This window comes from Pipistrellus kuhlii, unplaced genomic scaffold (assembly GCF_014108245.1).
Source record: "Pipistrellus kuhlii isolate mPipKuh1 unplaced genomic scaffold, mPipKuh1.p scaffold_m20_p_22, whole genome shotgun sequence".
Lineage (NCBI taxonomy): Eukaryota > Metazoa > Chordata > Mammalia > Chiroptera > Vespertilionidae > Pipistrellus > Pipistrellus kuhlii.
Window position 1 is genome coordinate 7,754,121 of NW_023425521.1, and position 24,008 is coordinate 7,778,128.

Genomic DNA, 24,008 nt, shown 5'->3' on the forward strand with positions numbered 1-24,008 from the left:
GAAGACTCAGTATCTTGAAAATGACAGTTTACCTTGTGTTAATATATAAATTAATTTCAATAAAATTGATAATTATTGTTGAGCTTTCTGTAGGATTTGACAAGATGGTTAGAAAATGTATATGGAAAGGGGCAGTAATAGAAAAGGTATACGATAAGGTAGGACTTGCCCTACCAAGTAACAAACTTATTTGGTAGCTATAATACTGTGTTATATGTGCAAAGTTAAAAAGTAGAGCAGTGGTACAGAATAAACAATCTATAAGGAGTCTAGTCCCTATATAGAAATATAATTTATGATAGAAATAGCATTAGAAAGAATGAACTATTCAATAAAAGGTGAGGAAATTAGTTTGATTCTCGGTCAGGGCACATACCCAGTTTTGTGGGAGGCAGCTGATGGATGTTTCCCTCTTCCTCTCTCTCTTCTCCCTCTTTCTCTCCCTCTCCCTTTTTTTCTTTCTCTAAAATAAAAATTAAAAAAAGATTAAAATTAAAACACCAAAAACTAGGAATAGATCCAGGGACATAGAAGCATCCACAGAGAAAAGGGCTCCTGCTTTTGGGTAGAAGGAGGCTGGTGGGGGGAGCTTCACGGATCTCAATCATTGGACTGAGTAGGCATGGGCTACACACCTCTGAAGCAGGACGAGGATTTCTGGTTCAGGTTAAAGGCTGTCACAGGAGATGGACAGGACCAGATGGCTTCATTTAGATAGAGCGTTGGCCTGCGGACTGAAGGGTCCCAGGTTCAATTCCGGTCAAGGGCATGTACCTTGGTTGCCGGCACATCCCCAGTAGAGGGTGTGGAGAAGCTAGCTGATCGATGTTTACCTCTCATCGATGTTTCTAACTCTCTATCCCTCTCCCTTCCTTTCTGTAAAAAATCAATAAAATATATTAAAAATGAAGAAAAAAAAAAGTATTAGCCAAGGTAGTTTGTCAAGGCAGTTTACCGTTATACTGGTAGGTACAATTATTATGCAGTTGATCTAAGTAGTATATACTTAGAAGAACTAGCAGAAACAATATGAAAATGAAGTAAGATGGCAGCCATATAGAACAATATGTTTTATGTATATAAACAGTAACCATATGGAAAATACAGTAGAAGTACTGAGTTACAAATAACAAATTGAATAAGCACATTTAGGTTTGCTCCCTGCTGAGCTCCACCAAAACTATGTCAGAGGGATTTTTTTAAAAAGCATAAACCCGCAGGGACAAGGGGAACAAGAGAAAATACAGCACCAATAAAACTGGAAGCAGTAGTGCAGCTGTACAAATGTTAAGTACCCAAGAAGGGAGAGAACTGTCAGTTGTTACAGTTTACACCACAGAATCCTCAGAAGGCCCAGCAATAGGAAATTAGAGCAGTGCTCCTCAGATCCCGTCTGCAGTCCCTGTTTCCACGCAGCCTGCCAGACCCTCTGAGTGTAATGAGCCCAGTGCCTTCTAGGTCTTGCTCATGAACTTGCACTTGGATTTTACCAGGAGAGGCTCTTGTAAACTGTGACCCAGAGAAAGGTTATTTTTTTCTCAGTGACCCTCTTTTAATAGTGACAATATTGCTCTTTCACTCATGTAGCAGGTTTTATTCTGGTACTGAGTTTTCAAAAGCCAAACTTGATACTATTTGGGATATATACATGGGTGGTAAATCCAGGAAAGAGACCTATGATAATGACTACCTGAGGTGGGATACGCTAGCTTCAGGTGTATTGGTTATTGATAAAGTTCTGTTTCTTAACCTGATTACATTTTACATATTTTAAAAAAATCATAATGAAAGAAAAGATCTGAACAACAAAAAAGAAACCTCAACTAGGAATAAATTTAACAAATCTTCAGGATCATGCAAAGAAATCATTGAAAGTTTACTAAAGATATAAAAGGATACTTTGCGTAAATAAAAAGATATATGCCTAGATGTGTATTTTCTAAAGATGCTATGGAGTAAATTAATTTATATAAAAATTAATATTTGTTTGCATTGTTATTAAATAGGATTTTTTTCTCCATGTGCAGGGAAGTTCAACCAAAATGATAATAATATCTCATCTGGAAAAATTAATGTGCAGGAAAAGGAAAGTAGGTATTATAAAAATAGGGATTGGTATTATTATGAACATATTTTGAAGCTTCAGTAAAAATAATTTGTACTGCCGAGGAAGCAGTACAGTGGACTCGAACAGAGAATCCAGAAATAGACTTAAGCACACGTGGGAATCTGGCCATGATAACATCGAATGCCAGAGAAGGAAAGAGGGCAGGGCATGTTTGCACAAAATATCAGCTCACTCTCTGCCTCAGCAGACATGTTCAGATAAATGAAGTTTTAAAAAAAACAAAAACACTCTGAATAACAATAAAAACAAAACTTCAATAAGAAACCATGAATTAATTTATGTTTTTGTTGTGATACTTTCTTTTTAAACAGATATAAAACCCAGATGCCATAGAGGAAAAGAGTGGATATGTGTATTTAAAATTCTGAGTGGAAAATAATAATGTAATCAAACTCAAAAGACAGATGACAAACTGAGGAAAAATATTTGCACTACAAATGGAAAATTTTCTTAATTGACAAAGACATTTTTATAAATGAAAAGGACTAATAGTCCAGTGCAGACAAGACAAAGGATTTGAACAGGCATTATGCAGAAAATAAATACGAAAGGCCAGTAGAAATGTAAAAAAAAAAAAAAAGTTCTCTTATAATTAAAGAAATGCAAATAACAATGGGATAGTATTTCTTATCTCTCAATTGGGCTAATAATTTAGAAGTTTGGTACTAACTTGAGTGAAGGTGTGGGAAGCAGGGTGGCTTTATAATTGATGGCAGTGTAAAGTGTACAGTTCTGAAGAGCAGTTTGGCACTGCCAGCATTTTAAGTGCATGAACCTTGGGATTTAGTTATCCCAGCGCTGGGGCACAGAAGGGGATACTCCTCAAGTTAGCCAAGACAGCTAGAAAACTGCTTTGTTCAGTCCATACTCCTGGTCCGGCTCTCAGTTGAACGGGGCATGTGGAAGGAACATCTACTACCAGTGCACCCAGTAATGTGGAGGAGCAGTGGAGTTTGTGCAGTCCGGCCTGATGGTGCTTCCTTCCTGTAGCCAAGCTTTCTGCCCAGCCAAGAGGAATTGAACTCCTTCGGAGTTCCTTTGTTGCTGCTTTTTCTCCTAAGGATTGTTTTGGTGGCAGTGAGAACAATAGGATTTCCTCTGGCTTAGCTAACATCACAGATGAGCTCCAATACCACCTCACAGGCTTGGCTTCCCCGCCAAAGTTAAGCCTTTGATGAAGATGGATCTGTTTCCTGGGAGCAATAGAGTACAGGCCGAGTGTCCGGCTCAACCATGAGTCCCTAGAGTGTGATGCTCTGCTGAACCTGACCTCGCAGAGGCGTTTCAAACCGAGTCCACAGAAACTGTTGAGATACTACACCGTCATCCGTCACTCCTTCCTTCCTCTGGAGGGCTGAGGCTGTCGGGGTTACCCACTGTGCTCTCTGCCTTACAGAGGTTGTCCCACTCCCTGCTTCCAAGAGTGGTTGATAGCAAATCGATGGTATTTGACTCAGAGAGTTAGTCCCGATGAGAATTCATTCCCTTTCCTCTGCTTCCATCAGCTGTGAGAGAAGGGAAGGATTAGCATGACTTCTGTCAGCCTCAGGGAGGCTGGATTATGGGGTCCTAAAGATAGGTAAGGAGTCTGGGGTTTAGGAATGGACATAAAAATAATTAAATCCTCTTTCACAGCTTATTAGCACCTTCCTCCCCTCATGCTGACAGAAGATTTCTGTTCTTTCCACATGGCTGTGCATGGGAAATAGGCCACAGATGGGTAGAAGTTGATGCAAACAATTCTACCACTGGAGATCTCAGAAAGACAGGAGCTTCTCTCTTTAGGTCTTGGTTATTGTTCCTATTTGTAGAAAATAGTTCCATTCATGAACATATAGTCTAAAACAGCGGTCGCCAACCTTTCTGATCTCTGTGGACCACCGGTTGGCGACTGCTGGTCCTTAATGTAGATTTTCACCACAGGCTTACCCATCCCCTTACTGCTGAGTGCAGTGACACCTGTTTTCTGGCCTGAAAAAAAAGTGTGGCTTGTGTACTGTACTTACTGATGCCTAATTTGTGCCTTCCCTTTGCCCAGAAGAAGGAGACATTTCTCTGTGGATGTAGAAAGCCTGAATTCTATATTAGTGGACCATGTGAAGGCTTTAAAATCCCCAGTGCTAGATACAATCAGAAACATTGGTTGAAAAATAACAAGTTTTTGGATTTGTTAGTCTTATTTGAGGAGAAATAAATGAAGTATTCCTTTTAATCAGGAACTGGATTAATAAATTCTAGTATATCCATGCAGTGGTATATTCTTTAAAAGATATACATCTTCTGGTACGGAAAAATCTCCTAGTGCAATTACTTATTGATGAAAAACCAGGTAGTTATGTTTGTAATATAATACCTCTTTTGTGTAACTGTTGGTATATGCATGAAAAATTTTGGGAATCAGTTATTAGTGTTTCCAAAGGTGAACATAGCATGCCTTGTTTTTGCCCCTGTACTATTTGATTTTTTCCCATTATGGAATTGTACATCTGCTTATTTTTCTGTGTTGGGGTTGTCTGCGTTGTGGATTACATCTAACTATTCTTTGTTTTTGTCTTTCTAATTTTCAGCACTTCCTTCTTATATTGTTTTTCAAAGTTATATGTAATCCTATCTTTGTATTCTTATATTCTTAGGTTACACAGGATGACATCAATTGAAAGAGAAGAAAAAGAGAAAGTAAAAAAAAAGGAGAAGAAACAAGAAGAGGAAGAAACAATGCAACAAGCTACGTGGGTGAAATATACATTTCCAGTTAAACATCAGGTAATTTTTCTTAACAATTTTTAAAACAGCGTTCGCCATTTCTGAGACTTTTCTTCTGCAACTTTGAGTACTTGATAGCTTGTTTTACTTTTGATAGTCTTTTCATAAACTTGGAATGAAGCAATCTTTCTGGCAATTTTATAAGGATAGGTCTATCTTAGTATTGTAGAATATAGGTGAGTAATTAGACCAATTTGTTGAAATTGTCATAAAATTGTAAAATTGTGTTACATTTAAAATATATATATATATTATTGATTTTTTTACAGAGAGGAAGGGAGAGGGTTAGAGAGTTAGAAACATCGATCAGCTGCCTCCTGCACACCCTCCACCTGGGGATGTGCCTGAAAACAAGGTACATGCCCTTGACTGGAACTGAACCTGGGACCCTTCAGTCCGCAGGCCAGACACTATCCACTGAGCCAAGCCGGTCAGGGCTGTGTTACGTTTTTTATATCAGAAAGGAAAATGAAGGTTTTTTTCTCCATAAATCTTTGATTCTTGCTGAAAATAAAATTGATTGATAAATTTAATTGATTTGTCTGCCTATTGATTTCGTTTGGTAAAAATGTATAGAGCCACACATGTACTTTATAAGAATTCTCTTGTTTAACCAGAATGTTTTTATTTACAACAGGTTTGGAAACAAAAAGGAGAGGAATACAGAGTAACAGGATATGGTGGTTGGAGCTGGATTAGTAAAACTCACGTCTATAGATTTGTTCCTAAATTGCCAGGCAATACTAATGTGAATTACAGAAAGTCATTTGAAGGAAGTAAGCAATTTAAGTATTTTTCCTGCATAATTGTTTCTGATTTGTATTATTTCGTACAGATTTATAGTACTTTCTTTAAAGGCCCGGTGCACAAAATTCATACACTTGGGGGGGGGGTCCCCCTCAGCCCGGCCTGTGCCTTCTCGTAGTCCTGGACCCTTCGCCCCACTGCCCACCTGTCTCACTGTTCCTTACCACTCAGTGAATTACATAGATTATACTTAATATAAATTATACTGATATAATCTCAGAACTGATGGTCCCTATGATGGCTGATCTAATCTGATCATGTGATAGCGGCACAGATGTATTGATAAGCAGAGATAAGTGTAGTCTAGCACCAGAAGATTAGATTTGCGTTGTTTGGCTGCTTTGTGTTTCTTTCTTTTCTTTCTTTCTTTCTTTCTTTTTTTTTAATATATTGATTTTAATTACACTTTTTCAGACATATTAAAGAAACTTCTATTTTATTCAAGAGTAATTTCTAAGCCACCTTTAGAAAGTTTCTTTTAAAAATCATTTTTCTTTTTTACACCAAGCAACCTACATGGCTACTGTTTGCTTTTTTGTTTGTTTGTTTGTTTTTGATCTGCTTTGTGTTTCTTAACTCTAATGTTACTCTATTCTATCTCAGATTGTGTGCATTTGTTTTGCAAATTAGTTTCTCAACTTCAGTATTGGTTGTATATTAATATTGTTCATGTCAAGAAAACTTGAATGGGGGGAAACTCCAAGTATTTTATAGTTATTTGTTTTAAATATCAGGATTATCATTGTCATATAAAACTCTTTTGAACAACTTGAAACCATTGAAAAATGTTTCCCAGCAATTTTGCAATAACGGAAGAAGCATTGAAAATGAAGGGTATCAGTTTAGTTGTGTTTTTCTATTATTATTATTATTATTATTATTATTATTATTCTTTTGTCACCTGTGGGTTCCAATACATCCTATCATCCTTTTGTATGATGTTTTCTTCTTTTACCACTGTGCTGCTATTTTGACAGGTACTGACTGTTTTTTGCATTCTTTTTCCTATTCTTGTACAAACCTTTCTGGAAGGATTCATTTATTTAAATAAAAAATAGGTACATCTTGCCACATCCTTGAGATATTTCAGTTCAAGTGAAGAAGAAAAGAAAAGGTAGAAAATGCCTTTAAGATCCAAGAATATTCACCCAGACAATAGTTTTGTTTTGTGGGTTTCTTTTTATTTCTTATGGAAAATTTGAAACTACACAAAGAAAAGAGAAGAGAATAATGAACTCCCTTATAACCATCCTTCAACTTCAATAGATATAGAAACCCATATTCATTAAACATCAATTTCCACTAAATTATCAAATTCTATCACTTTTCTGTTGTCACTGCCCACTTTTTTTCCTGCAAATTCCAAAAATTAAGTTACTCACTAAATTTGTTCAGTATGTATCTCTAACTAAAATGGATTATTCTCACGGTCACATGCCATTATCACATTCAGCAAATTAACAGTGGTTAACGTATTTATTAATCGTCTGGTGCTTGGCTCATACTACCATTGCCCCAATTGTCTGAAAGATGCCTTTTACTCTTGGCAGTAAATCGGATCCAAGAAAGGCCACACATTGCATTTGGATATTTCTCTTTGATTCTGTAATATAGATGAAATATTCTTCACTTGGGAGTCAGTGAGTCCATTGAAATTAATTACAAAAGTTTGTATATGTACTTTTTTCTTTTTCTATTTTTGCTAGGGGATCAGAAAATTTATCCAATTCAAATATGGTTCTATAACACACTGTCTGTAAAAACCACCATGCAAACATTCTGGAGTCAATGGATAGGCAGAAATAGTCTCATATGTTAAGGTTTCTAAAGCACATATAAAATGAAGTCATTCCTTTTATGCTTTAGGTCACTGGAATATATAAGAATATATAGGATCTTCAACTTAAAAAAACAAACACATTTTATTGAAAAATATTAAACATATAGAAAATGACTCACAGATATACATTGGTTGGTTTTCATGGACTGCACATACTCTGAGACACTGACCATGACAGTACCCCAGATTCCCCTACTATCTTCCCTAAATGCCTCCTGGGAGTATCTAACAATTTAGTTAATTTGGTCAGTTTTTGTTTTTTCTCCCCATTTTAAAATCCCCCAAATCTTTACATCATTTTAAAATTACATTTGACATACATTATTATATAATATAATTTTAGGTATACACTTCAGTAATTAGACTTTACATAACTCACTAAGTAATTATCCCAATAGATCTTGCACACATCTGACACCATACATAGCTATTACAATAGTATTTACTGTATTCCTTATGCTGTACTTTACATTCCCATAACTATTCTGTGACAACCAGTTTGTACTTCTTAATCCCTTCGTCTTTTTCACCCATTCTACCAACACCCTTCCCATCGGGCAACAATCAGAATGTTCTCTGTCTCTGAGTCTGTTTCTGTTCTGCTTGTTTGCTTAGTTTAATTTTTAGGTTCAAGTTGTTGATAGATTTGTATTTATTGCTATTTTATTGTGCATATTTTTTATCTTTTTTCCCTTTTTACAGAAAACCCTTTGACATTTCTGATTTGGTGGTGATGAGCTCCTTTAGCTTTTTTTCTTATATGGATCAAACTTTTTTTTAAATTAAAAATAATGAAGTATATTGCTGGGAAAGTACTTGATAATTTCCACTAAACTAGATATATTAAATTGCTAATATTTGAAATATTGGTAGTTAACATATACTTGGTTCTTTTCAGCCAAAACTAATATGGATGAAAATATGGATGAATCAGATAGAAGAAAAAGCCCACGAAGTCCAAAAAAAATAAAAACAGAGCCTGTTCCTGAGAAAGATGAAGTAAAAGATTCAGTTGCAGCAAGAGGAGCAGACCAAAGTGAAATGGACATTTCAAAGATTACCGAGAAGGACCGAGGTAAGGAGAGTCCGATGTGAAGGTCAGCCTGGGGTGATAAAAATACACTTTATCTAATTCTACAGGCCCTGGTTGCCCCCAGCTGCCCCCTCACTCCCCCCCCCCACCCCGCCCCCCGCCGTAATGGTCACCCCACGCAGCCTGTTTGGTTGTCCATTTGGTTGCAGTGGTTGCTTAGGCTTTTATATACACAGATAATTAAAACATTCCTATACCTTGTAATTCACCCATTTAAAGTATACAGTTTTAAAAGTAAAGTATACAGCTAAAACCACTTTGGCTCAGTGGATAGAGCGTCGGCCTGCAGACCGAAAGGTCCTGGGTTCGATTCCAGTCAAGGGCATGTACCTTGGTTACGGGCACATCCCCAGTAGGGGGTGTGCAAAAGGCAGCTGATTGATGATTCTCTCTCATCAATGTTTCTAACTCTCTATCCCTCTCTCTTCCTCTCTGTAAAAAATCAATAAAATATATTAAAAAAATAAAATAAAATATACAGTTTAGTGATTTTCAGTATTTCACAGTTGTTTGGCTATCACCACGATCAATTTTAGAACATATTCTTGACCCCATAAAGAAACCCATATCCATTAGCATTCCCAATTCTCCCTTTTCCCCCACCCTAGCCCAGTAATTTACTTTTTGTCTCTATGATTTGCCTATCTTTACATTCCATATAAATGGAATCATATAATATGTGATCTTTGTGACTGGCCTTTTTCACTTAGCATAATGTTTTCAAGGTTCATTCATGTTGTAGCGTGTATCAATAGTGTATCAAATTTAAAAAAATTTTAAAATAATACTCGATTATATGGATATGCCACATTTTGTTTATTCATTCATCAGTTGATGGACATTTGTGTCCTTATATTTTTATTGATTTCAGAGAGGAAGGGAGAGGGAGATAGAGACATCAATGATGAGAGAGAATCATTGATCGGGTGCCTCCTGCCTCCCCACACTGAGGATCGCGCCCGCACCCCAGGCATGTGCTCTGACCTGGTTCATAGGTGGATGTTCAGCCCCTGAGCCACGCTGGCTGAGCAAAATATTTTTTAACTGTAAGATACTCTAAATAGGATCTTACATGAAGGTGTTGGTGTATGCAGTAGCTATCATATAGCAAGTAATTTTACATTGTAGTAGTCCACCATTTTTAGATACTAAAAATTAGAATATTTAAGTATTTGGAATATATTGAGTTTTTTAACCTTTTATAACATTTAGTCCTGCTTGTTAACCTATTTTAACCATATATTAGAAAATAAAAATATTGTGAATTATACTTTTAAGATAAAAAATATAACTTATATACATGTCTTTGTTTTACAGATATAAAAGAAGATTTAGATTCTGACAATGATAGATCTTTTAAGGAAGAGCCAATGGAAATAGATGATGATGATGATGTGAAAACAGAATCACATATAAACTGTCAGGAAAGTTCTCAAGTAGATGTGGTCAATGTCAGTGAGGGTTTTCATCTAAGGACTAGTTATAAAAAGAAAATTAAGTCATCCAAACTAGATGGACTTCTTGAAAGGAGAATTAAACAGTTTACACTGGAAGAAAAACAGCGACTTGAAAAAATAAAGTTGGAGGGTGGGATTAAGAGTGCAGGAAAGACTTCTACAAGTTCTTTGAAAAGTCTGTCTGAGTCACCAGTAATAAAAAAAGTAAAAGAAGGGTGTCAAAGAGACTTGCTTAAACAAGAACGCAGTTCTAACGCAATTAATGATAAGTCTGAACACTTTATTCAGGAATGCTCAGAAAGTGATTCCTCAATTCTAGGAATCGGTGATCCTGATCATACCACAAGTAAACTTTATCCAAAAGATCAAATGTTAGAGGACGTCTCCAGTCAGAGCCAAGAGACAGACTGTCAGAAACAAAATTCTGTTGGAAATAACATGGATGAGAAGCTCTCTGAACCAGCCAGTAAAGGCTTGGAACCCAGAAAGATTAAAACCAAAGGAAGTGATTTTCTCATTGATGACTTTAAATTAGCCAGTGCAGATGAAATTGGTACTTTGATTTCTAAGAACAAAAAACCACCCTCACAGCAGAATAATAACACCATTGTTTCTCCTTCCCACAGCCCTTTATTTCCATCGGCCTCTAAAAGTACTGACAGAGAGATCTCATCTCTGTCCAAAGCAATGGACTTTGAATATAACAGCACTTTGGAAAATAGTTCTGATACTATATCTATTCAAGACAGTGAAGAAGATATGATTGTTCAGAATAGCAATGACAGTGTTTCTGAGCAGTTCATAACTCAAGAACAAGGTATTGAAGGCATGGAACCATTGAAATGTGAGTTTGTTTCCACTGGAAAATGTGATGATAGGCTTCAGGGTAAGATAACTGATACAAATGGTAGAAAAACAAGTCAAGAACAAAAATTAGAGGAGAGAGCAGTTAATAAAAGTATTGATCAGATGAATCTAAAAAGTAGCACTGACAAAAAGAATAATGAAAATCGAGAGTCTGAAAAGAAAGGACAGAAAGCAAGTACTTTTCAAATAAATGGAAAAGATAACAAACCTAAAGTATATTCGAAAGGTGAATGCTTGAAAGAAATCTCTGAGACTAAAGTAGTAAGTGGTGACGTTGAACCAAAAGTTAATAATATAAATAAAGCAATTCCTGAAAAGGATATCAGGTCTTTGACTGTTAAAGAATCTGTAAAACCATTCATGAATGGTGATGTCATCATGGAAGATTTTAATGAAAAAAACAACTTGGAAACAAAATCATGCTCACTGAGATCTTCAGGTTCTGAACGTGACTACCAAGATGGCCCAGAAACCCTGCCCTTAAGCAGAGAGCGAGCGAGAGCACAGACTACCACCCCGCCCCCGTGCCCAGAGAGCAGTGCAGTCAGTCAGGTGGGAGATATGGAAATTGAAAGCTCAGAAGTTAAAGTTTCTCCATCACCTATTACTTCTGGAGAGGAATCTAACCTCAGTAATGATTTTATTGATGAAAATGGCCTGCCCACCAACAAAGATGAAAACGTCAACGGAGATTTTAAACGAAAAACAGTCATCACTGAAGTCACCACCACGACATCCACAGTGGCCACAGAGTCGAAAACTGTGATCAAAGTCGCCAAAGGTGATAAGCAAACTTTGGTCTCCTCCACAGAAAATTGTGCCAAATCTACTGTCACAACCACCACTACAACAGTCACAAAGCTTTCCACACCTTCCCCGGGCAGCAGTGTGGACATCATCTCTGTGAAGGAGCAGAAGAAAACGGTGGTCACCACAACAGTGACCGACTCGCTGACCACCGCCGGAGGCACTCTGGTAACATCTATGACTGTGAGCAAAGAATATTCCACAAGAGACAAAGTGAAACTCATGAAATTTTCAAGACCCAAGAAGACTCGCTCCGGTACAGCTCTACCATCCTATAGAAAATTTCTCACCAAGAGCAGCAAGAAGAGCATATTTGTTTTGCCTAATGATGACTTAAAAAAGTTGGCCAGAAAAGGAGGAATCCGAGAAGTCCCTTATTTTAATTATAACGCTAAACCTGCCTTGGATATTTGGCCATATCCTTCTCCCAGACCAACCTTCGGTATCACTTGGAGGTATGTACTTTAAAATGTGTTTGGGGAAGGGAGGAAGTTTAAAAGAATTATCTAACATCCCTTAAAAAACAAAAGAGAGAAAGAATAGAGAAAAAGACAGGGAAGCATATATATTTTTAAAATTTATTTTATTGATTTTTTACAGAGAGGAAGGGAGAGGGATAGAGAGCTAGAAACATTGATGAGAGAGAAACATCGACCAGCTGCCTCCTGCACACCCCCTACTGGGGGTGTGCCCGCAGCCAATGTACATGCCCTTGACCGGAATCAAACCTGGGACCTTTCAGTCCGCAGGCCTGAGCCAAACCGGTTTTGGCAGGGAAGCATATTTTTAAAAACTGAGTATGTAAGGGAATCCTTTAAAATGAAAAATTGATGTTTTCACAAAACAAAAGAAACGCAGTTGTTTTTGTGATCTAACTTTCCAAATTATTGCCATGTGTGTGCTTTGGGAATGAGATAATCACAGAATTGGATAATCACCCAGTTTTGGAATGTGTGTATAGTTGACCCTTGAACAATTGAGGTACTGAACACTCTTGTGTTCAAAAATCCGTATATAACTTAAGTCAGCCCTCCGCTTACACGGATTCCTAATTGTAGATAAAAATGTATTTTATTTTTGTTAGATAATTCATAAAAACGTAAGACATAGGAAACTTGCCTATAAATTACATTAACGTTCGTTATGTGGAGATCTTCCTAATGTGATTTATTTGTATAATAAACATTTGTTCTGGAGTCTTATTTATGGGAGTAAAGGTAGTCTCTGAGATAAGCCCAGAAATAAGCTTTGGGGATGAGTCATAAGTATGTAGTGTGACATCACAAAGCTTTGTTTGGAAAAGGATCTTTTGTGTATGTATGGTAATTTGCCTCTGCCCCCACAGAGGGTCCAAGTTAGAAATAGTGCCTGGTTTTCCTAAGTCCCAGCCCAGTACTTGATCTGCAGTATCACATCTCACATATTTATCCTTGCTTTGTCCTTTTCATTTCCTTGTCTTTTTTTCTGTATACCCTTACAGTGGGAAAGGATGGAACATAAACACAAAGACTTCTATGGGCCATACTCAGAAATTAGGAGGGATCTCAGTTTCGCAGTGACATTTTGTTAGGATCCTGAAGTTGATTACTTCTGCAAGTTACTGAGCAGGCGTCATTTCTGTCTATCTTTAATATGGTCCCAATTTCTTAAAGTTAAAAATCATGGTGTGTTTTTTTGTGTGTGGGGGGGGTTTTTTTTTTGTTTCCTTTATATAACAGTATCATAAAAGAAAAAAAAAAAAAAAGTGTAAATGAATACCCTCTATAAAGGAATTAACTTATTAATATGATCAGGCATAGTTGGTTTGACCAAGTTTTTATAACTCATCTTCTGATTTGAATTAAAATATCATCACTCCATTACACATTCAATAGAGACAGCTGAAAAGTACAATTTCTCTGCAGGGCCTGCAATGAAGGATTTGCAGAATCCTGCAGGGAATCAAGGAACTCTTCATTACAGTTCATGGATTTGTAGGATTACTCTGCACTTTTCTGCTTTCTTCATTGAGAGCGGTCCCAAAGTGTGTCCTTGACTGTCCTGCAGGTAACTTCTTTCCCACTGGAAAAGTTACTGTGTACACATACTTTAATTAAAATGACCTGGCAGTGGTGGAGCTGATCCTCCTGCCTTTTCTATTATGAAATGGAAGATAGGCTCAACTGGGGAGCATTTTTTTTGGACCAGTTCTGCTCAAGTGTTGCCCAGGGCCCTTTTTTTGCACGGCTGGGTTTCAGGAGCCCTATATTGTTACGTTTTAATATGCACTCTGGGCACAATTTGTATCTGTTTAGTTAATTCCTCGTTTTTTAAATGGAAGGAAATACCTTCCTGTACATTTTAAACAGATACTGCCTTCAGAATATATGCTAACATCTTAATTTGCTAAAGTTGAAAGAAACATAATCCCTTCTGTCTAACAGGCATGGGTGAATATGTAAATTATTTATTACTTTAGAATGCAGTTTTTTTTTTTGAAAATGTATAGCTATAAAAAACATGCATGTGAAATGCATTTTTATACTTACACTTGAATAAAATACGTCTGATTTTTAGAGTAGGAGTTAAGAATGCCAAAGGTGCATGTTCAATCTTGATTAATGTTAAGGCTGAGCCATACTGAATAAGTGAAACTTGTCTCATCTACTCATTAGGGCTTCTTTTCCCTCCACTGTCCATTCCTTCCTCACTTTTCCCGAGGCCCTGATTCATGTTTTATTATCACTTTGAACCAGTAGTTGTCTCCACAGTGCTGCCAGATGGACCCTCCTAAAGTGCAGGTCTATCCTGTGAATATTCTGATTGAACTTAGCAAACATTAAAGGGGACTTGTTAACTACTGCCAGGCTGAGGAGAAAGTATTTGTCCCCTGTCCATCTCCTCTATGAGAAGTACATTTTTTTGCAACCCACCCAATACTGGATGAATTTCAGAGTCCTTAATATAGATTGCCTTTGAGTCTCTGCCTTAATCCTTCCATTTAGTGCAGCACATTCTGGCTCTGCCTTTCTCTCTCATGCCAGCATCATCTCATGATGCACATCTCCACCCCTTCCTGCCAGCCATAGCACACCAGATAGGGTTTTGGGGAAGAAGTGTGTACTTTTTTACATTTCCCCCCATGCATATGTGTGCCCCTTGCCTTCGGTCAGCCACCGCCATATCCTTTTCGTTTGAGTCACGAACAAAGCTCTGATTCGCAACTCTGAGCCAAATCGGATTGCCACCACCACCACCCCCCCCCCCCCCGTGCTTTTCTTTGTTACAGCTCCTGGGGACACATCAACAGGTTATAACTCATTGATGTGTCCACTTACACATAGAAGGCACTCAGATTTATTTCTTTTAATAAATAAATGAATGAACAGGCTGATAATGCATGAGATGTTTTCCCCACCTGATGTTGCTTCCATTGTAAAATAGAGATGCTTTAAAGTTGTTGTTTGTAGAGAATGATTAGAGGAAAGAGAAAGAGCATGAGAAAACACTTCTCTTTTCAACTAGTCCAGAGTTCCTAAGGCGTTTCTACAGGATGTGATCTAAAAGTGACACTCACTTCCTCCTAGGACATCCCTGCACTAGCTAACGTTTGCCCACTCATTAAAAGATTCTCCTGTGCAGGTCAGAGGATTCACAGGGTGGTACCATACGAATAAAATAACGGTGTCACAGGTGGAGATAGGAAATGAAGTTGCAGCAACTTTTTGGCTCGAGCTTTCCCTTTCTCACATCGTTCACTTTTCCAATTCAACATTGAGAATAGAAAGCATTGCCTTCCAAGCTGTCTAAGATTTACTGTCCATCTCTGTAAGAGGAGGAAATTATTTAAATTGTGCAAGTTTTCTCTATACTGCAGTCAACCTTGTATTGATTTAAATGTGTGGAAATATCAACAAAGTACTTAATTACTCAAAGATTACTAATAGAGAATTGACAGCCTCGGCCTGCTTTAACATGTTTTATGGTTAATTCCACTTTAAAACATGATATTCATTACAATTGTAAATTTGTTTTGAAATGTGTGTTTTTAGAAAGAAAAGAGATTACTTTATCTCTTGATTAGCAACTAATACAATATTGTCCTTTTTTATTATTCATTATATTAGGTTTCCAAAACTATATTAATGTTAAAGTGTTATTAGCGTTGGCAATATTCATCATCCAGGAGTTCATGTTTTGCAGAGCCATCACTTGGACACAAAATTTTCTGTGTTATTTGGAAAATTTTGTGAGTTCAAAATTTAATTCTCTACATTTGCTCTCCATAATTTTCTAACACTTATTTTGAGATTAGCCTAAATGGATAAGATCTTCATAAATTGTTGCTGTAGCTATCATACAGTGAAGCATGCTTTTTGCACAGATTTATGTCATTTGAAGTGACTACCGATCCTTTTTAAATTGTTAGATGCATGTTGTACCTAGGAATTTCTTATTAAGGGACATATAAGAGCCAAATTGCTTACAAAGCCGTATTATAAATATTGAATGGGGACAAGAAATAGTCTTTCAGTTTAGTAGAGAGTGTGTGTGTGAACATATATATGGTACTTCTCGGATTTTCCTTTCAGGTATCGACTCCAGACTGTGAAGTCCTTAGCTGGAGTGAGCCTCATGTTACGCTTACTGTGGGCAAGTCTGAGATGGGATGACATGGCAGCCAAGGCTCCTCCAGGCGGAGGGACCACTCGCACAGGTAAGGGATTTTGATTTTCTAGTTTAAACTTAAAGAGAAAGTCACTTGACAGTTTGCTTAATTTTAAGTATATCTGATACTTAATAAAATACAGTGCTTATGTGTTAAAAATACAGCTTTGCTAAAGTTTGTCAGCACATGCTAGAAAATCCTAGGGTCAGGGAAGGAGGTTCAAATTATAAGGTGAGTCACATATATGAACCAGTCTGAATTTTTAAAAGAAATTTATATTATAGAACAGTGATTTTCATACTGGTGAGCTGCAAGAATTTTTAAAACATGCAATACCTGACTATGAAATTAGGGGGACTGCTCTCCTTTCCCATAGATTGTCAAATTAAAATATGACAACAGTCAACACAGCAAAAGCCATCAATGTGAATGAATCAAATTATACCAATTTTTGTTATTGTTAGATTGGTAAAAAACATAATATATGTTTTGCAGAATTTTAGTAATGAGTTTATGTGCCATGAGATGAAAAAAATAAAAATTGCTGTTATAGAGTATAAATCATTTAAACGGGGACAGCTCAAACTGTATGCTTGCTGCCTCTCTCCTAGTGTTATTATTTTGTTAGAGTTTGGCCACCAGGAACTAAACTGCCCCAAACAGCATTTTTCTCAATTTAGAAATTTTCAAATATTTTCTTTGGTCGTTATTAAAATGCTTCCAAAAGTTTGTTTCATGTTTGTTTCTTTTAAAGCAGCATATGCTGTACCTAAATACTTTAGTTGCTTATTAATACTTTGTGAATTAAATCCCCATAGAAACTTCCGAAACTGAAATCACAACAACAGAAATAATTAAGAGACGAGATGTTGGTCCTTATGGCATTCGGTCTGAATACTGTATCAGGAAAATAATTTGCCCCATTGGAGTTCCGGAAGCACCAAAAGGTAAGGAATAGAAATAATTCTGTTCTTTCATTATTGACCTGTTAGCCACATTTTTCATGAATTGAAGTTTATTATAATTGTTTCTTTAACTCTTTATTCCACTTTAGAAAGAGATTATGTTTTATTACAAACTATTAAATTTTAAAAATTGTATTTAAGTAGTAAACACAGTAAAATTTCACTAGCCACATGTTGACATCCATAGGTAGTGTGCCAAGAATAGGAAGAGTACAGAGAGCTATAATAACACTTGTTATAATTAAATGTGGAACAGTGATTGACCTGGACCACGTGCTCCAAGAGAGTAACCACCAAGTCCATCTGGTTTGCTGTAGTCCCAGCACCTGTTGCAGCAACTGACCTATAAGCGGTCATTGAAGATTGGTTGACTCAAGGTAGAAATAATCTGAGAGGCTAAGGGAGTACTCAGGAAACATTTATAGAGTCCACGTAATATGCTCTGGATGGTAAATAAGTAGAAGAATGAGATCCAGCTCCTATTCTCAAGGGAGCAAAGAAAAGTTGTATTGGTGTCATAATATACTTGAGGACCAAAACTGTGAACACTAAAAAGAGCTCAGTAAGGTGTCCAGATTCAAGATATATAGACAAAAATCAATTTTATTTTACATGTGCATAAAATATTTATGGAAAAAGTTATTAAAAAATTAGTAAAAGGAAAAATGGTGTTCTTAGAAATATACTATTTTATAAAAGTTAGTTTTCCCCAAATGTATAAATTTAATTTTTGAATATTGATTGAATTAACTCAGAAGTTCATCCTGGAGAATAAATGACTGAAAAAATGAGCTTTTTGAAAACAACAATGATGAGGGGCTGCCTGTCCTAGTAGATATGAAATATTAGTATAATTAAAAACGTTGTCCTGTCCCTAGCCAGCTTGTCTCAGCGGATAGAGACTCGGCCTGTGGACTGAAGGGTCGTGGCTTTGATTCCAGTCAAGAACATGTAGGAGCCATGCAGGAGGCAGCCAATCAACGATTCTCTCTCATCATTGATATTTCTATTTCTCTTTCCCTCTCCCTCCCTCTCTGAAATCAATAAAATATATATATTTTTTAATGTCCTGGAACAATGCAAATGATAGGCAGAGATACAGATAGAAGAGGGTATTCCTGACCAGTCTTTAGTGTTTACCCCACAGCCTTCGATGCAAACCACTGCAATCTCCTTAACTCGCTTTTCTTTGGCTTATATCACTTAGTACATGCTGCTGTTTTGGTTTCCTTCTGCTGCTTTTCTTTGATTCTACCGCTTCTTGTTTCCTAAAACATGGGAAGGTTCAGTGCTTGTCTCTTCCTACTTTTTATTTTGAAAATTGATCATTAGGATATTTTGCCCGTTCTTAGTAGTTTTCAGATTTCTTTGTTATGTTGATAACTCTCAAGTCCCCTTTTTCAGTGCCTGGATAGGGAAATACAAATGACCAGAGTTGTACAATGTAAGGACACCCAGCCCAACTGTGGGAAGAATGAGCTTGCTTCTTGAAGGAAGTTGTAACCAGGTTGGGTTCTGAAGGATAAATAGGCATTGGTCCGGTGAGGGGTGGGTTCCCTCTGCCTAGAATAGTGTTGCAGGCAGAGGGAACAGGCTGTGGAAAGGTTCATAGGACTTGGTATCTGGGGCCAACAAATCACAGCCAATGATCCTTAACCACCTGCTTCTGTTAATAAGGTTTGATTGGAACACACCATACTTACTTATGTATTATCTTTGGCTCCTTTTGTGATACAAAGGCAGAATTAAAAAGTTGTAGCAGAAACCATCTGGTCCGCATAGTCCTTACCATCTGGCTTTTCAAGGAAAGTTTGCCAATCCCTGCTTTTCATGATATATAAGAGGAGATGCCAGAAGTACTATAATTTTAGGAGCTATATTGCTTAAAATACTCTGATTTCTTTCCCAAAGAAACACCTACACCCCAGAGGAAAGGCCTTAGATCAAGTGCATTACGGCCGAAGAGACCAGAAACGCCCAAGCAAACTGGCCCTGTTATTATTGAAACTTGGGTAGCAGAGGAAGAGTTGGAATTATGGGAGATCAGGGCGTTTGCTGAGAGGTAAGGAAATGGCTAATAAGTTATCATATATTTGAAAAATGTATCACTTCAGAATTAAAGAAGTGATAATAGTTGATTCAATGGGTCCCGATGTTACTCTACCTTTTGTGTTCAAATACTAGCAGTATATAATTTATTAATATTCTGATTTTAACTTTATTCACTTGTGAGTTTCCAATTATCTTAATTTAAATGTTTTATTTTTAAATCAAAGTAATTTGATACCTCTTTATAATATAAAAGTCAACCAGATTTTACTTAATATTAGATGCCAGATGCCTAATAAGGTATTTTCTGATAAGTTCTCCTTTTTTGCCCTGCAGAGTGGAGAAAGAAAAGGCACAAGCAGTTGAGCAACAAGCTAAGGTTAGTGAACAGAAGAAGGCAGAGGACATCAAGGCCCAAATGGAGGCTCACCTCAAACAGCAGCGATTGGCTGCCCAGCAGGTGGGGGAGTTGGTACCAGTCCCACCTGGCAATGACTTGACATTTTTAGCCAATTTCATGCACACTGAAAGCACAGTAATGATACATTTGTGTAGTTTATTTTTTTTATTTTATTTTTTTAGTTTTTTTTTTTTTGTGTGTGTGTGTGTGTGTGTGTGTGTGTTTTAATTGAGTTTTTTACAGAGAGGAAAAGAGAGGGACAGAGAGTCAGAAACATTGATTATAAAGAAACACTGATCAGCTGCCTCCTGCACACCCCCTACTGGGGATGTGCCTGCAACCAAGGTACTTGACCGGAATCGGACCTGGGACCTTTCAGTCTGCAGGCAGATGCTCTATCCACTAAGCCAAACCGGTTTCAGCTGTAGTTTTATTTTTTAAGAGTATCTCAAATATATCTTAATTTCATTGCTTGAAAGTAGCACTGTGGCTAAATCAAGCAGTAGTTTTGCAAAAAATATCCATATTTGGAGTACAATATTTGAAATAAGATTTATTTATTATCTTTATAATTTAGTGGATAGTTTCTAAAGGGATTTTTCCCCCCTGTAGAATTCCCATTCATAAAATCATTTTATTCTATGAAAAGCAAATTGTACTAAAATTCTGAGTTTGTTGTTATTGATGACCACAAAACGATGTAAATGGTAAGAAAACATTGCCTGAATATTAGGGATCCACATAAGAATGATTGCCTCTTTTTTCTATTAAGGAGATACTATAAAACTTTTTTAGCAAACTTGAATATATAAGCTTTAAAGATACAGATGAAATAGATACATGTCTATTTATATCGATAATATCATTAAGTTACACATAACATAATTATATTTTATATAAACTAGCTCTTCCCATTTCATAAAACATTTTTTCAAATTCTTAGTATTTTTTACATCAGTTTACTGTAGGTCATTATATTCACTTACATCAAACTTTGAGATAACAGCACTTGGATTCTGTTCATTCATAGAAAAACTGGCCGGTTGTTGTTGTTTTTTGTTTTTTCATTTTATGCCTGTGTCTTTTCATCTCCACAACGTAACCTGAATTTACTTTTAAAAATTTCTTTAACATCCTTATTTACAAAGATAGTGAACATATCTAATTTCGAAGATTTAGCCTCAGGAAATAACTTCTAGATATGTGTTCAGTATTTTTACCTCCTTTTTTTTTATTGATTTAATCAGATGATATGTCTAAATATCCAAAACTAAACTTTTTTTCTGAGGAAATTATGTGAAATACATTATATTCAGGCATACAGGATGTAGTCCTAAGAAGATTGGGTGTGATGTCATTGGTGAGTGGTTTCCAATGGCAGGAGATAGTTCAGAATTGGAATTGCATTTCATCACTACCATTAACTAGCTCTGGCCTTGGGCCAGTTTCACAACCTCTCTGAGTCTCAGTTTCCTCATCTTTAAATCACAGTACCAGCAACATTATTGGGTTGGTCTGAGCATTTAATGAAGGTAAAGTATCCGCCATCAGGTTTGTAATCCATGCCACCTATCCTATATAATAAAAGCTTAATATGCTAAGTGTCCGACTATTTGACCAGTCACTATGACGCATACTGACCACCAGGGGGCATACGCTCTGACTGGTAGATTAACTTGCTGCTGGGGTCCAGTCAATCCGTTCTGGGTGAGATGGGCTGGACATGCCCTGGAGCCCTCCCAGTTCCTCCCCTGCTGTGATCATGTACTGGTAGGATCCTTTAGTCTTGCCTGCGCAATCTCACAATCTGGGACCCCTCCGTGGATGTGGGAGCCGTTTTCAGCCCGATCCCTTGCAGGCCAGGCCCAGGGACACCACCGCTGCACAAATCCGTGCACCAGGCCACTAGTTCTTTTATATGTGTAAGCTTACCACCACTAAGTTTGTAAGCTGTCAGGAAATGTCATTAATACATGATAAAATGTACACAAATTGTCTTTAATGACTAATATCTGAAAGATCAGATTGTACCAGTCTATGCAGAATAGTCTAAAGTATTTTTCTGTAAAAATATCAGAACACAAAAATAATAAATCTAGAAAAATTGTTGTATAATTTTTAGCTTGCTTAACTGCAGGTTTGCCATCTTGAATAGTTTAAACATTGCCATGTCTTTTATGGTTGGATAAATTAACATTATGGTAAACCAGAAACCTTTCACACTTCGTATTATCTGCTACCCTCTCTAACCACTGCTGAGCAGGAATTCTGTGTCTGGTAAAATTACCCAGGTCTCTCTTACTTTAGCTTGGAAAGCTTGGACATTCGTATAAGCTGAATAAACTTGATAGTTTTTAAATCTTTGTTATGAAAAACTACTTTTAATAAAATATATGTGACAGAGTCATAAAAATATTTTCATCAAGGAATTAAATTCCAGGTAAATTTATATGGGCATATTTTCAAAAGTGAAATATTTTTGAAATATGGTACAGTTTCTTAGATTGAGAGGAATTCTAGGTGGGCTTCTTGCAGAATGGTATTGTTTTTATGTAGAACTATTTTGGTTCATGTTTTCTCTCCCTGACTTTTCTAGAAACGGTTGGAACAGCAGAAACCTACAGTAATTTCAGCTTCCACGACTTCATCAACAAACAATACGACTAGTACCATCTCTCCAGCACAGAAAGTTATGGTGGCGCCCTTAAGTGGCTCAGTTACGTCTGGAACTAAAATGGTACTAACCACTAAAGTTGGATCTCCAGCTACAGTGACATTCCAGCAGAACAAGAACTTCCATCAGACCTTTGCTACATGGGTTAAGCAAGGCCAGTCAAATTCAGGTACACAACTGTGATTAAATAAAAGATTGCTTTAATTCAAGAACAAGAATTGCAATCAATTACCTACTGAAATAAAACCTTTCTTTAGAAATTATTTTTCTTCTTCTGCAGCAGATTGAGCAAACAAGCTGTAGCCATTAGTTTGTTACAGATAATATCCATAATAATACATTAGCAAAACTCCTCTCTTGCATTATTTCACTTTCAACATTTACATAGTTCACTTTGAGTGGAGAGGAATTTTTTATTTTATTTTATTTTTTAATATACAAAACAAACCACGGTTCATGCATTGGTGCCCTTCCTAGAAGTCACTACGTTGCTGGTTATTTTAAATGTAAAGCTTATTAAATGTCTTATACCCTATTAGCCACCAGTACAGCTGCCACCTCTGCTACCACCATTGCCAGCACAGGTCAGACGTTCCAAATTACAGGCAATCCAGTCACTATGGCAGGAAAAGTAATTACCAAACTGCCACTTCCTGCAAACAGCAAGATTGTCGCTGTAAATGTGCCAGCAACACAAGGAGGTAAGGGAAATGTGAAGAGTTTTAATTCACATTTGCCAGATCATCCCGTTGCCATCATTTTTCATTTCCTTTTCACTGATTTCAGTCCTCGGATCTCACATTCTGTGTATACCCTGCCACACATAGTTTCTCCCCAGAAACTGAGCAACAGCTATTGCTTTTTGTTAAAGGGGCAGTTGTTCATTACTTCATCTCCTTTTTTTTAAGGCGTTGTTCAAGTACAGCAAAAAGTCCTGGGTATCATTCCATCAAGCACAGGTACGAGTCAGCAAACATATACTTCATTCCAGCCCAGGACAGCAACAGTCACCATTAGGCCCAATACCACAGCCTCTGGAGGAACCACAAGCACTTCACAAGTAAGAATTCTTTCTCTTGCTTTGAAATATTACTGACATCAGGTTTTTAGAATGGACTTTTCCACAATTAATCTAACTTCTAATTTATCTTTGCCTTTTATTTAATCTATGACAAAGTACTGATTTTAAAAAAATATTGTTTATCTTTCTAAGTAAAAATGATACATGACAAACTTTATATTTAACATATACCTAGTTGTATGTTAGTATTATTTATGAATCATAAGAATTACTTTCTAGGATTTTATAAGGAAATCCTAGACCATTTATAAAATAATGGTCAGCAGTGGACCAGGCCAAAGGAAACTTGCTATGCGGCTAGGAAATAGAAAGAAAAATACAGTCTATAGCACACTAACTAGTTTGTCATCAGCTGATATACACACGTGTTAGAGACATCATTTCTTTGGCACTAGTAACATGGGGAGGGTTTGCAGTTTTGCAGACTTC

At 36.8% G+C, this 24,008-nt stretch overlaps 1 protein-coding gene across 17 annotated transcripts in view; it reads left to right on the top strand.

Moving 5' to 3' along the window:
* Window positions 1–24,008, top strand: part of BPTF (bromodomain PHD finger transcription factor) — a 105,352-nt gene that overhangs the window by 50,737 nt on the left and 30,607 nt on the right. For 11 of the 17 annotated variants that reach the window (XM_036450876.2, XM_045586298.1, XM_036450882.2 and 8 more), the window contains 11 exons: window positions 4,762–4,891; window positions 5,529–5,667; window positions 8,437–8,613; window positions 9,949–12,217; window positions 16,334–16,458; window positions 17,229–17,357; window positions 19,287–19,437; window positions 19,761–19,884; window positions 22,421–22,667; window positions 23,038–23,199; window positions 23,407–23,558. In XM_036450876.2, the coding sequence (XP_036306769.1) occupies window positions 4,762–4,891; window positions 5,529–5,667; window positions 8,437–8,613; window positions 9,949–12,217; window positions 16,334–16,458; window positions 17,229–17,357; window positions 19,287–19,437; window positions 19,761–19,884; window positions 22,421–22,667; window positions 23,038–23,199; window positions 23,407–23,558 (3,805 nt within the window). The remainder of the gene's footprint in view (window positions 1–4,761; window positions 4,892–5,528; window positions 5,668–8,436; window positions 8,614–9,948; window positions 12,218–16,333; window positions 16,459–17,228; window positions 17,358–19,286; window positions 19,438–19,760; window positions 19,885–22,420; window positions 22,668–23,037; window positions 23,200–23,406; window positions 23,559–24,008) is intronic. The other 6 variants (XM_036450886.2, XM_036450889.2, XM_036450892.2 and 3 more) reach the window with 3 other exon arrangements.